This window comes from Dendrobium catenatum, unplaced genomic scaffold (assembly GCF_001605985.2).
Source record: "Dendrobium catenatum unplaced genomic scaffold, ASM160598v2 fragScaff_scaffold_733, whole genome shotgun sequence".
Classification (NCBI taxonomy): Eukaryota; Viridiplantae; Streptophyta; class Magnoliopsida; order Asparagales; family Orchidaceae; genus Dendrobium; species Dendrobium catenatum.
The window spans coordinates 921,304-935,639 of NW_021319195.1; the positions used below are offsets into that span (position 1 = coordinate 921,304).

Sequence of the window (14,336 nt, forward strand, 5' to 3'; positions counted from 1 at the left end):
TACGCAGGAAACACTAAATAAGTAAACTTTAACAAGCACGAATAAAAAACTTCCAAATCCTAATTAGTTGAGTAAAATCTCAATTAACAGCACTAATTGCAGGCCAGTTGAATTAGAAGAAACTATTACTTATAAAGGTGCACTGAGCCAATTAGAAGTCTGCACACCTTCAGCTCCTGATTGACTTGATGAACCCTTCGCAACTTCTTCTTTCAAACTATAATTTCTGCTTACCTTCTGCTTGTAACTCTTAGGCTTCGTTTGGGATGGCTTTTTTTCTGCTTCTTAAAGTAGCTTTTTAGTAAAAAGTTTTTAATTTTTATACTAAAAAGTTGCTTTAAGAAGCAACAAGAAAGTCGTCCCAAACAAAGCCTTAATTGATGAGCTTAAGTTGTCTGTGATACGAGGGATACTTCACCTTCCATCTTGTCTTCTGCAGACATTGTGACAGATTGGTCTGTGTTCTCATCCATCGGATGATCAAATTTGCAAGCTGGGCCATACTTACAAATCCCAAAACGGCTATAATAGATGCACACTGGGTGATCCTAATACATGACAAAGCAAAGAAATCAAAAGAAATAATAAAACTTTAAAATTGAGGTTTATAATATATTAAAGAATATAGTTGTTAGCATTATAACTAATACAACAACAACAACATTAAGCCTTTGTCCCACTACGTGGGGTCGGCTACATAAATCTTTTTTCATCATTGTGTCCTACTAAAAGTCAAATTCTCATTTAAATCTAATAAAGAAAGATAATTTCTAATATTTTCTAACCAAGTCTTTTAAGTCTACCTATATCTTTCTTAACATAAGTCAAATCTAATGCATCAACTTTCCTAATAGGGTCATCGGAAGGCCTCCGTTTAATGTGACCAAACAATCTAAGGAGACTCTCTCTAATCTTATCTTCCACTGGAGCTACTCCAACCTTTTCACGTATATGCTCATTTCATATCCTATTTCTAAGGGTAAAGCCACTCATCCACCTAAGCATCCTCATCTCTGTAACACTTAACTTAGTCTAAAAAATTTTAGTTTAAAAGTTTTTTGTACTAAAAAATTACTTTAGAAAACAACAAGAAAACTGTCCATAAATAAGCCTAAGAAAACAAATATCAAAATACTTGAGAGAAAATAGTAAGCCGAACATTCTCTAATACAATACAAATAGTTCATGGAAACTATAAGTGGGCCCAGATTGCTTGCTTGAATGGCTCTCGAGTTTGAGGTAAAATTGTTTATCAATCATTTAAAGTTTTATAAGGCTTTGTTTGGAACGGCTTTTTACTTGCTTCTTAAAGTAATTTTTTAGTACGAAAATTAAAACTTTTATACTAGAAAGCAGCTTTAAAAAGCAGCAAAAAAGTCTTTCCAAACGAAGCCTAAATTAGCATAGAGACCACGCTACCTTTTCCTATGGAAATAAAAAATCTTTAGGGAATGATGATAGAAGGAGATAGCCTTTTGAAGAGCCCTAAGGTTTTACATCATCATTAGAAGCAATCCTTAGAATGCTACTAATGTTTTTTTTTTTACTAACGAGGACAATATGAGGGTTTAGGAATCAATAAGAAAGAATAGAAAATTAGAGAGAAGAGACCAAAGATGAATAAATGGAATAGAAACTTCAGGGGGGAGATATATTTTTGCATTTATATTCATTAAAAGGGATTATCCTCAGAGCACTTGGGCTCAAGGTGTTTTCTCTTATGCGCATTACTCTAAATGAACAACTAAGGTTTTAAGGAGGCATAAGCGGCCAAGTATTAACTATTGTGAGGTCAACAATTATTTGACAAGGCATGATCTAGAAGAACTGAAAGTGGATTACCTATGCAAAGACTGGGGCATAAAAATTATGTTAAAAACAGTTGATCTCCATCCACTAAACTTTCTTTTTGCATTTTTATTTTTAAAAAACATTTAACACAACAGTGCGCCCACGCAAGAGGGACTCGTCACCAACAATTATGGCTATTTTTCAACATTGTTTTACTGGATTTAGCCACTTTTAGGTCCAACAAATCCTCTACAACCAATTTAAGCAAATTTGGGTTTAAACCAAATTTTTTCCATAATTTTCACTGCAACTAATGCATCAACTTCAAATAACGGTGAAATTACAATTTAAGAGAATTTATTTAGTTCATGGCTTTTACAAGAGATCCACGATGATATAAAGGGAGTGGTCGTGTCTTATATTATTTTCAAAATTGTACATTTGCATCCAATTTTTTTCAAAGTCTTAATATAATTTTCAAATGACACAACTTCGATGCTCAAAAATAGGGAGATGAAGAAATGATATATCATCATAAAATTCATTTGTTCAAACACAAATCTCGATGTAGTATTCAAATTGAAAACTTTCACAATCAAATTATGGGCAATCCAAACTCTGATTTCAACAAACTTATAGTTAAATTGAATGTGTTGACAAAGAACCCAATGAGACAGAGTGGTCATATTTGAGTTGAAATGAGCCCAAATTAAACACTTAAGGTGTGGTTAGAAATTTTGAATATTTTATTAAAGAACCAAATGATCTTATATTTATGCATACGTAAAGTCAAAATGAGCATCTCGATGAAAGGAATCCAATGAGCATAAGATTACTCAATTTCGAGGCTATTAAGATACTTAAAAACTAAAGGAACGGTCTATAATGAAAGGAATCAACACGGAGCGTCCAATGAAATGTTTTGGATTTTGATCATATTTAACAAATGACACTTTCAAACACTATAAATACACTTCAATTTTTCACATGAACGAGACTTGAACTTAATATTAGAGAGAGCTTGGAGGTATAAAGATCTCTCGAGCTCTACCCTACATCTATTGCCAACAACCATCTCTAGCAACTGTCATCACCCGACAATTATATTTCATTCATCGTCATCCTATTGTCTTCATCTAATTGCTATTGCCCGACTGCCGTTATAGACTATTAGAGTTCGATTGTCATCATCCTGCCCCCAATGCCCGACTGACATCATTTGATCACCTTCAACACTCAACATTCTCAGCTACCACATGAGATCAAACTACTGCTCTAAACGTTGTAATCATGTCTTCTCCAATAGAGGGAAAGAGTGAACTTTTATAATCTCTATTTACCTATTAGATTAATTTATCTTAGCTCTTTTACCTCTGTGTGAGATATTTGTGCATAGTTAATGCATAAAAATCTCTCCATCCTCACAAATTTTGTGACAGGCAATAAAGCTCAAAACTATCTATCTATACTAAAAATAAAGAATGGCTCTTCTATATAAGCACTTCCACGAAATTCTATTTCAAGATGCGGGGATTACACGCCACACAAAAATCCTCTGTAACAAACTTTAAAAAAAAATCACAGAAAAAAAGTCTGATCAGGAGAAGAACACTTACGGGTCTTTGGGGCAGCCCTATAGGACTAAGAAGGCATCCTTCAAATTCTGGAAGATGGTCCTTTGAATGACTCTGCCACCATGGAAATGCTAGTCTGAAAGCCTCGTATCTAATTCCATTTTGAGACTGTGATTCGCCAGATTCCTTGCTATTATCAACTACTTCCTTTTGCTGCATAGGGGAATCCTCTAGCTTTGAAAATCCATTTTGGTCTACAGCTGAGGGATGGGAGTTGGTCTTTTTTGACAAAGAGGGTAAACTAGAATCCTACCAAAATAATGTATATAATAATCAGACCTCAACATTCAAATTTTCCACTTAGTAAAGAATTTCTTGATGATGTGGACGAAATAAATATATATCAGAAACTAAAAGAAACAAATTTAGCAAGAAGAATTATCAACAGATTAAAACTTCTGATGCAATAAATAAAATGATTCCTAGCAAGCTGCAAGATTCAAAAAAAATTGCCACAAACAGAACAAATATAGTCGCTAGCATTAACCCATGACACTAAGGCTTCATTTGGGACGACTTCTTACTGCTTCTTTAAACTGCTTTATAGTACAATAATTTTAATTTTTTTACTAGAAAACTATTTAAGAAGAAATAAAAAAAGCCGTTCCAAATGAAGCCTAAGTCTGGCAAGTTAGATAAATTTACAGTGCTGTTTAACAGATGATATTCTCCCACAATTTATTTCCTCAAAGTTAATCAAGAATTTTGACAACCTACAGCAGTTGATAATTAGTATCCTAAGAGATTTTCTAATATTCTTTAAAATAACTTTGACAGATTAAGTTTAATTTGATTGTGTTACATATGTAGCACTGCTGTTTGTTCAAATATACCTTCATTACAAATAAAAAATACCATGTCATCAAGTATTTATGAAACTAATAGGGAACAACTAAAAATGCGAGAGAAAAAAAAAATCACAAACGATACCCAGATTTATTACTTGAAACGATCCATTACATTCACAGAAAGAGGAAACCCAGAAAACAAAAAAATTGCCTATAACCATGCCCTCCAAGATATATAGAGAAACAGCACGAAAAAAAAAAGCTTCAAAGAAACAAATAATTACATAGAGTCTCAGACTCTGAAAACCAAAAGGAACCATTAAAGACCTGCAAGATCTATCAGTACTACATGGAAGACAATATTTTATTACTGAATTACCTGCGATCTAACTTGATCCTTATATAGATTTAGCCATTCCGAAGACATGGCTGGCATGCAAGGTTGTGAAATATCTAAATTTAAACTAGAGTTATTGGAAGCTGTCAGCAAGGTTGGAGATTCCACAGGCATAGGCGAAGGCCAAATTGTATTTTGGAGAGAGCTAGCACTGTGGCATTCGAAAACATGTAGTCCATCGATGTCTGATAGTTCTGGGTGATGGAATTTACAGCTACTGTGATATTTACATATACCAGTTCGCATGTAATATGAGCATACTCTCTCTCCCTGCAAGAGTAAAGAACAAATGAGAAGAAAAAATATATAAATGTTAGGAAAGCAGCAACCACTTCAAAACGAGTTTCATTTCACCAGCTGATCATATTATGGAAAAATTTAACTACAAATGACTTACTTTCCGAACAGGAAGGCCTAAGCTATTAAGTTCTACTGGAACACTTTCGGCAATTTCATTACTGTGACTGTATCTGCAAGTTTCTCCAAACCTGCAGCCTCCTGGCATCGAGTAAAACTGCAAGATGAACACGCCAACTCAATAACAATCAATTTCAAAAGAAAAAAAAAATGAGAGCATAAACCAAGTAAACTGATCAGAAAAAAAAAAAATCAAACTCTAAACATAATAATACTGCATTAACATGAGCGAAATTAGCATGCAGTCATTAGAAAAAGGTGTGATGCTATTCTGAAAAAGTTCAGTAAAAGAGAAGATAATTATACAAAAAGAGAAAATCATAAACCATTCAGAAAAATAAGTAACTCGAACAAGTACGTATCAAATTTACTGTTGATGATCAAAGATCTATAAAAAGGTACTTATTGAGATATTGCAAATTTAGAACTGATAACTTTTTCCATTTGAAAAAAATTTCTCACAGGACAGAAGATCAGAGCCCTACATTGCGTACACATACTCACACCCACCCATACCCAATGGATATGGGTGGATATGGGTACGCCATGGCCTTGTGGGTGAGTATGGGTGGGTACTCAATATCGGGGGATAAATCGATTTATATTGCTAATCATTGTATATCTTATATTATTGCAATCCTCACTACGTAGTGTGCAACATTTAACCATGTTGCGACTACGATAAATTATGATATGCGGCTTGAATCTTTGCAATCAGAGCAAAGGGCCTCAAGGCCATCAATCCGTGCAGATTGAGTTCAAAAAGCATGGAAAGTGGGCGAGTATAGGTGGGGATGGCATCCCGAAAATCACCATGGATAGGCGTGGGTGAGCGAAGCCCGTCCGAGTAAAGCATGGGTACCCAACCAGGATCCCATATAGGGCTTTGCAGAACATGGAAAACTATCACCATCAGTGGAGCAAATCCTGGACAATATGTTGTTATCTAATACCCACACCTATGAAATCTTCAATTAAGAATGTGTTTTGCAGAACAGTGGCCGCAGTTAACATTATTTGTTAAGACAGTCCAAGCAAAGCTACAGCTTAGAAATAGAGATCAAGTAAATTCTCCTCTAGCAGATACATGTGGACGATAACAAACAATATGGTTGGAAGACTCAAAATTAAATCGTCTACCAACATCACAGTAGAAATTTTTGAGTTTAAAATTATATAAAGTCAAATTTAAAAAAGAGGATAAATATCATCAACCACCCATGTACTTGACACAAACACATTTGAAAGTTGGTACAATTTGAAATCAGAATTACCATTTCATGCAATCAAAACCATCCATTACAAAACTATTGATACATCCAAATGATCTCAAAATATATTGAACTTATACATGAAACTAATTTTAAGAATGCAATTGAGAATGGCTAATTTTGATCTTGCAATTGATAGTCATAACATCAAGATTTAAATAAATGGAGAAAATTTTCTTTTAGTAGGATGAAAAAAGTTCATCCTTACATACAGATTATGCCTTCTCTAGCTGTAAACAAACCACATGTACCAACTTTATTTTTCAGGTAAAACATTTTGTTTTCTCTCATTAAATGAGAATCAGCTCCATTGCTCTTTCAATTCATGGCACAATTTCATTGCATGACTGATAAGTTTGACACCACGATGATTAACATAATTTTAAACATCTTAAATAATGATGAAAAGATATTTTGCATGATTTTGTATTTCATATACAGGTAAAGCACAAGGTTGGCTTAGTTATTTTGCAAATAGAATTTCAATATTGAATGACACACTTTCTGTAGTAATACATAAGATAAACTAAGTTGAAATTTTTAACTGAAAGAGTTCATGCAGAAATTTTCACAAATTATATGGTCATAAAAGCCGTCAATTTATGATGGCATTCAAGAACAAGCCTTCTTGAAGTTGAGTAATTTAAATTGATCGAATATAATGCCACAATACTGCAGCTTGTAGATACTGATTAATGAAGTGTAAAGATAATCTTCACAAAGTTTTAAGACATACAATCTACTGTACTTAACATGGCATGAATCTCATAATAAACAAAGCTATATACTTTCGGAAAGCCTTTATCCCTTTCTTTGATAATCTATAAACAAAATAGAAATGTAAGGAAAGGCAATCAATAACAATATGCCATGTAGTATATCAAATTAGGCAAGTTAGACAAGTTTATACTTATTTTAGAAACGTTAAACTTTTTTTTTTTTTTTGGGGGGGGGGGGGGGGGAGGAATCAAGCAGTACCTATCACTATCAGCAGAACAAAATAAAAAATTACAAAACACAACCATAGGCATCTCAAAGTTTCCCAAATACAACAGTTGTGAGTATCAACTCAAATGATGCAAGAATACCAGAATAAAATTGCTCGATCAACGTGCTCACTAATAAAATTTTTCTGCCCCAATAGTCCCAAAGGCAATGTTAAATTCTTAACAAACTACATGGCTATAATGCCCGCAAGTTCAATTTTGATGATGACACAACCACGAGATTCTCATTCGTGTATTATTTTTAAAAATATTTATATAAATTAATTGATATGATGCTCAAAAAAATCTATTAAAATATATTTTCAAAGTTATTTTAGTTTTTGAAAGATTATAAAAATGTTTGATAAAGAAACAAAGGTACGAACCCATAAAATTCTATAAGGAATATTTTGACCCATAACTTTCAAATAATATTTCTAGAGTCACTATAAGTCTGATTTGCAAAGCATCTTTGTCCGACCATAAATAATGTTGTACTCTAATTAGAATTTTTTTTTTTTATTTTAAGAGCATTCTAAATATGAAAACAAAAAGTTTCTAATTCAACTTTAAGAAATTGATATATATCAATATAAGTGAGCTTTTTGAAACCGTCTGGTCTCTATTTTACAAACTGATTGAACTTGTGCGCTTTGAATTTGTAGATATAAAAAGATTTATATAAATTTTGTGCTTAAAATTAATCAATTGGTATAATTACAAATCTACCCTTGGCCTTTTTCCTTAAATATCTCATCCCACTAAAGAAATTCACTTTGCTATTTCATTTTCATCCTTTCTCAAACATTAAGGAGAAGGGGTGATTAGAAAGAAAAAGAGAGTGGGGAGAGATAAAGCAAGGATTTTGATATCTTAGAGCCATTTTCGTCAGACGAGCTAGTAGCAAAATTGTTCTTTTTGAGGTAAGTTATTGTTACCCTACTCTAATTTTAATGATTTTCTTATTTTATAAAATTTTTTTAAAAAAATTTATTTTCTTATTTTATATTTTAATTTAGTTAGAATTTATAAAAAATTCAATATATCAATTTTTAACAAACTTTTACCATGCAACTTTTAATATGTTATAGTTCTATGCATTTTGCACATGTTGGCATGATCATATTAAATTTTCACCGTGTATTTCTATATTTTGAAGCATATTTCTTGAGTTGAGTAAGATAAATAAACTAAAAAATTAATAAATATTAATCACATCAGATATATAGCAGACGGATGACATGCATATATGATATAATATTTCATTTTGTTGTAGTTATATATGTAGAAATGAACATACTGAATGATCCTATAAATTTCACTGTATTTATGCATATGTAAATTTTATATGCACTTGAAATGATACAATAAGCTGAGTATTGAGCATGATATTAAATGCTTACAATGTTATGCATGATATTAAATCTGTGTATGCAAAAAATATTGGCTACTATATAATTCAGGATAGTAGATATATGATATTATGCGCAGGAGGGTGGACCAATGAACTTTTTCTATAAATATGGGTTAATTGTGTAAACTCAATACGTGATGAGACATATAAATGAATGTGATATGATTTTGAATGTCTACGGGTTGGGGGATGCAACTCCCATGTACTATGTCACCTGACTATTCTTACGTATATGATATGATATAACACTATAGCTAATTTACCATGATTGGTACACCAAAAACACCATATGATATGACATGAGTAGTCATAATTCCTGTTGCGTCCAGGAATAAAGCTCACTGAAATCGGAGTTCGGGTGCTCCCAAAATTAATTTTTGAAGTTTTCAACTAGCTTTTGCCTTGAGATTCGTGCCCGATCAAGATAATTTTTGCATGACGTATCAATTCCTATCTTGCTTATTTATATATATGATGATATAAATTACTTAGAATAATTTTGATATGATTGATACCCCACAGTGTATGATTTTAAAATGATAATCTTGATCATAATTGTACTATAAATCATACACATACATGACTAACATGAGTAGGGTAGAAATTAACTTATTCAACACTTTCTTAATTTTCATGATCTAATAACTAATATCATACATATTGTTCTATTTCCTTACATTGAATGTAGTTGTAGGTTTCTTTTAACCAATTGGGTTGTTTTTTTATATTTCATTATATTTACATATTTCAGGTAAGGGTAAGGGCCCAATAGAGTGAGATTGTGGTTTTGCTATTAGAGGTACCCTTTTACTATCATAGATAATTTTTTGTAATCATGGATAAATGTATTTTGTTAAATATATTGAGAAGCCGTGATTATTGTATATAGATATTTTGGATGTAAACAATCATGATGTATGTATATATATTCGTGTTAGATAATGGTTTATGTTTCATTTCTATATATTGATTATTTAGTGGCTCTGTGTTCTCAAATTGCATGTTTAAAAAAAAATCATTACAAACAAATAAAAAAACAAAATTAAGATTCATCATGCAATACTGATCTTTGTAATCACTAAATGCTACAGATTAGCATTTTACACGAGGATATAATGAAAGAAAATGCCAGCATGAGCAAAAACAGTAGTTGAGGAAATTCCAGGATAAGATTAGAAGCCTGTTCTCCATTTTGATCAAATCAGAAGACTTCAAACAAAAGCTTCTATAAAAATATATCATGCAATACAGCATAGCACATTACATGCAAAACCACAACTTCAAAACTGGAACCCCCTTCAAATCACCCAATCCTGCATTAAAAAGTTCAAAAAAAAGCAAAACCTCACCTTGAATTCCTTCGTCGAAATTCTATTCCAGCCCTGCAAAGAACCCAAAACATATCTCAAATTCAAACAAAAATGCAGGCGATAATAAAAATTCAAAAATCCCAAAAGATAAAAAAGAGAAAAAGAAGCAACCTGAACCACCCTTTTCTCCCGAGGGTGGTTGAACCGACAGCAAAACCCAAACTTGCAGCATCCAGTCCTGAGGTAGAAAGCGCAGTCGGGCTCGGAAAGCCGAATCGGGTACTTAACTCCCTCGCCCAAATCAACGTCGGCATCGCCTGCCGCCGGAAGCCCCATTCGCGAATTCCCTTCAAGCTTTAGGGCATCAATCCCATGGTTGATGTCCTTCTCCGCCGCAGCAAAGAAGGAGGGTGATTCGAAACCAAGCTGGCTCTCCAAATTAGAGTCTGGCTCTTCGTATAGCCCCATTCCTCGATCTTTACATGGCAGAAGGTAAAGAAACTATGAAGAGATGCGGCCGATATAAGAAAGGATGCTACAGAGCGAAGACTGAGAAGAGAAAGACGCGAAGACATAGCCAAAAGAGGAAACGGAGCCGCTGAACCTCAGCCACGACCGAAGAAATTAAATTCCTTTTAGCGGTATTTAATTTTTATTTATATATTTAAATTTTGATATCTTATATGATTTTCTAAAAACCTTTAACAGATTCACACTCATAAGTCATAACAGTCAAATCTTTTTTAGCTATAGATCTAACACAATTGTTTTTATTTACTTTTTTACCCCTCAAATTTTAAATAACATATAAAAATAGGATGATTTACATATATATCACTTTATTTATGATATTTACATATCTAACACCCAAAATTTTAATATTACATTCCTACCACTCATATAAATTTTAATATCAAATATATCATTCTTATATTTTATTCTTATCACCCACATTTAAATTTAACATTTCATTTCATGCACTCGTATTTGTTTTATAAGTGATAGACATATAATATTAAAATTTTAGACATTAGATATATAAATAGCATAATATTATGTATATAAATAAAATGATAGGCATATAATATTAAAAAATATCACTTACATTCAGGATGAAATATCTTCCCATTTTCATTCTCCCCAATATTAGTAAGTTAGAGAGAGTGAAACTTACAGCTCAAAATAGTGATAAATGTATAGAAATAAGGAGAGAGAGAGAGAGAGAGAGAGAGAGAGAGAGAGAGAGAGAATTGATCATTTAGGAGAGGGAGGAGAGTATTATGTCACATTTCTCTTCAAATGATGATGTAAGCTAGCGATAATGAGTGATTAAGGCTTCTTTTTGGACGGCTTTTTTGCTGCTTCTTAAAGTAGCTTTCTAGTAAAATAAATAAATTTTTTGTACTAAAAAGCTGCTTTAAGAAGCAGCAAGAAAGTTATCACAAACGAAGCATAAGTCTTCATTTGGGATTGCCTTCTTATTTTTTTCTAAAGCAGCATTTTAGCATAAAGCCTTAGAAGCCTAAAGCAGTTTTTTATTTAAAAAATTTCTTTATTAGAAAGCCGTTTTAAGAAGCAGTAAAAAAGCCTTCACAAACAAAGCCTTATGCTCATTTGGGGCAACTTTCTTATCACTTTCTAATATTTTGTGAGTGATTAAGGCTTTATTTGGGACAACTTTTTTACCACTTTTTAGTACACAAAATTCTCGTTAAAGAAATTTTTTAAATAAAAAACTGCTTTAGGCTTCACTTGGGATAGCTTTCTTTTTGCCTTTTAAAATAGCTTTTAGAGTAAAAGTTTATATTTTAAGAATTTTGTGTACTAAAAAGTGGTAAAAAAGTTGTCCCAAATAAAGCCTTAATCACTCACAAAATATTAGAAAGCGATAAGAAAGTTGCCCCAAATGAGCATAAGGCTTTGTTTGTGAAGGCTTTTTTACTGCTTCTTAAAACGGCTTTCTAATATCAAAATTTTAACTTTTGTACTAAAAAGCCGTTTTAAGAAGTAAGAAAAAAGCCGTCCCAATCGAAACCTAAATGAATCCAAATAGGATTCATCAAGGTCGTTAAATGAAGTTGTTGGATTGCTAGCATAAGAGCAACTTATTGATAATCAGCACCCATGTTTGAATTTTTGTCTCATTGATAATCATGCACCCTTGTTTAAAATACTACATTATACTAAAGAATTCCTCATTTGAAGGCAGCTAGTTACATAATGATCTATTGATAATTATTATTATGATTGTTGAGAGTTAGAAAATTTGCGACAAACTGATAAATGAATAACACAGATGACACATCAGTTTACGTGAAAAACTCAAAAATGGGAAAAATTGTTTGGCCTTGCCTAGTTGAAATGATTTCACTGTATAAGAGTTGGTTATAAAGGTTTGTCCATCCCTTAATTTAGAGCCGGCAAATTTACCCGAGTACATGGAGCTGGTAAAAAATATTGTGGAGTTATTGTGGGGTGAATGATGCTTGGACAATTGTGACTCAATGACCACAATCCAACAGTAACAGTCGGGTGGAGGTGACCAAATAATGGTGATTACGTGCTGGCAATATATAAGTAGGGATTGGGCGGGAGTGATTTAATGATTGTGGTCTGGTGATGTAGCGGCCAAACAACAATAGTTGAATGATAATGGTCAAACGATGGCGGTCTAAAAGTAGCGATCAAGCCACGAGGTCTGATGGTCGCAGTTAGACGACGGTTTGACAAAGTATGGATGGTCTTGAAATTAATTTTAGAAGTTTACGATTCGGATGTGCATCTAAATTCGTGCCATATTATAAGCCAATTGTTAATAATATATCCATATGTGTCAATATTTGACACAGCCCGAAAACCAGACTCCAAAATTCTGGTTTAGGGTCAACCCAGACTCGAAACAAATCGGGTTCGGGTTCAATAATTCAACTCGTTTTAAAAATCGGACTGGGTTTGGGTTGACCCTTTGACCTGAAATTGACCCATCTTTAAACCCGAAAACCCGTTTTGACCCGGAAACCTGAAATTGACATGTTATCGACAAATTTTTTACCCGAAAAATAGAGATTGATTGACCCATTTTTTACCCAGAAACTAGCATTTTTTTCACTGCCCCAGATCATTCGGGTCGTGTCGGGTTGACCCAGACTTGAAGCGGGTCGAGTTCGGGTCCAAAAAAATTGACCCGTTTGCAAAAATGGGTCGGGTTCGGGTTGACCCGAATAGTGCCGGGTCAATTTCGGATTCGACCCGAACCTGACTCGTGACCCAAAATTGACACCCCTATATATATCAAATATAATATGCAAAATATCAACATTATTTCCATTGATATTCACATGAGAATAAAGGAATAAGTATAACTTGCAATCTAGTGAAATTCCCTTATATTGGGAATCCAAGGCCCACATCTATCCACTAGTTGAAAATTTTGATAACCCTCCTCAAATCATAGAGTAGATATTTTTCTGCTTAATGTGAATGTGTTATACTAAAAGACAGAGCCCCCCAATCCTTTAGTTAGAATTTTAACAAGTTATTTTTGTGCATAATATCAATCAAATTTCTAATTTTTCTTTGATAAAATGCCAAACAATTTTGATTATTTTTTTCAATCATATTGAATTAAATTTTGTGCAATGTGAATAGCTAATTTGTTATTGTAGTATTATTTTATAAACAACAACAACATCAAGCCTTTATCCCACTATGTAGAGTCGACTATATGAATCTTTTATCTCCATTGCGCCCTATAAACGTTAAATTCTCATTTAAATCTAATAAAGAAAGATCATTTCTAATATTTTCTAACCATGTCTTTTTAGGTTTACCTCTGTCTTTCTTAACATAAGTCAAATCTAATACATCTACTTTTCTAATCGGGTCATCAGAATGCTGTTATTTTATGTGACCAAATCATCTAAAGCGACTCTCTCTAATCTTTATCTTCCACTGGAACTACTCCAACCTTTTCACGTATAGGATCATTTCATATCCTGTCTCTAAGAGTAAAGCCACTCATCCACCTGTACATCCTTATCTATATTACACTTAACTTAATATTATGCTTCTCTTTTAATGGCGAACATTCTGCACCATAAAGCATTGCAGGTCTAACCACCATCTTATAGAATTTTCCCTTAAGTTTGAGGAGTACTTTTTTATCACAGGACAAGCCCGATGCATTCGACCACTTCAACTTTCCAACTTGAATTCTACTAATAATATCACCATCACATTGAACAATAAACACAAAATATTTAAAACGTGTATTCTTATTAATGACTTGATCACCCAAAGTCACAATCCCCACACAAAAACTATTATTA

At 32.8% G+C, this 14,336-nt stretch overlaps 1 protein-coding gene across 1 annotated transcript; it reads right to left on the reverse strand.

Moving 5' to 3' along the window:
- Window positions 1-253: 253 nt before the first annotated feature.
- LOC110102369 (zinc finger CCCH domain-containing protein 12) lies at window positions 254-10,619 on the reverse strand. Its single transcript, XM_020830694.2, has 6 exons — window positions 10,180-10,619; window positions 10,048-10,080; window positions 5,008-5,124; window positions 4,593-4,880; window positions 3,408-3,674; window positions 254-548 (listed from the first exon to the last, which is right to left on the reverse strand). The coding sequence occupies exons 1-6, from the start codon at window positions 10,474-10,476 to the stop codon at window positions 387-389; spliced, it is 1,164 nt and encodes a 387-aa protein (XP_020686353.1). The 5' UTR covers window positions 10,477-10,619; the 3' UTR covers window positions 254-386.
- Between the last annotated feature and the right edge of the window lie 3,717 nt (window positions 10,620-14,336).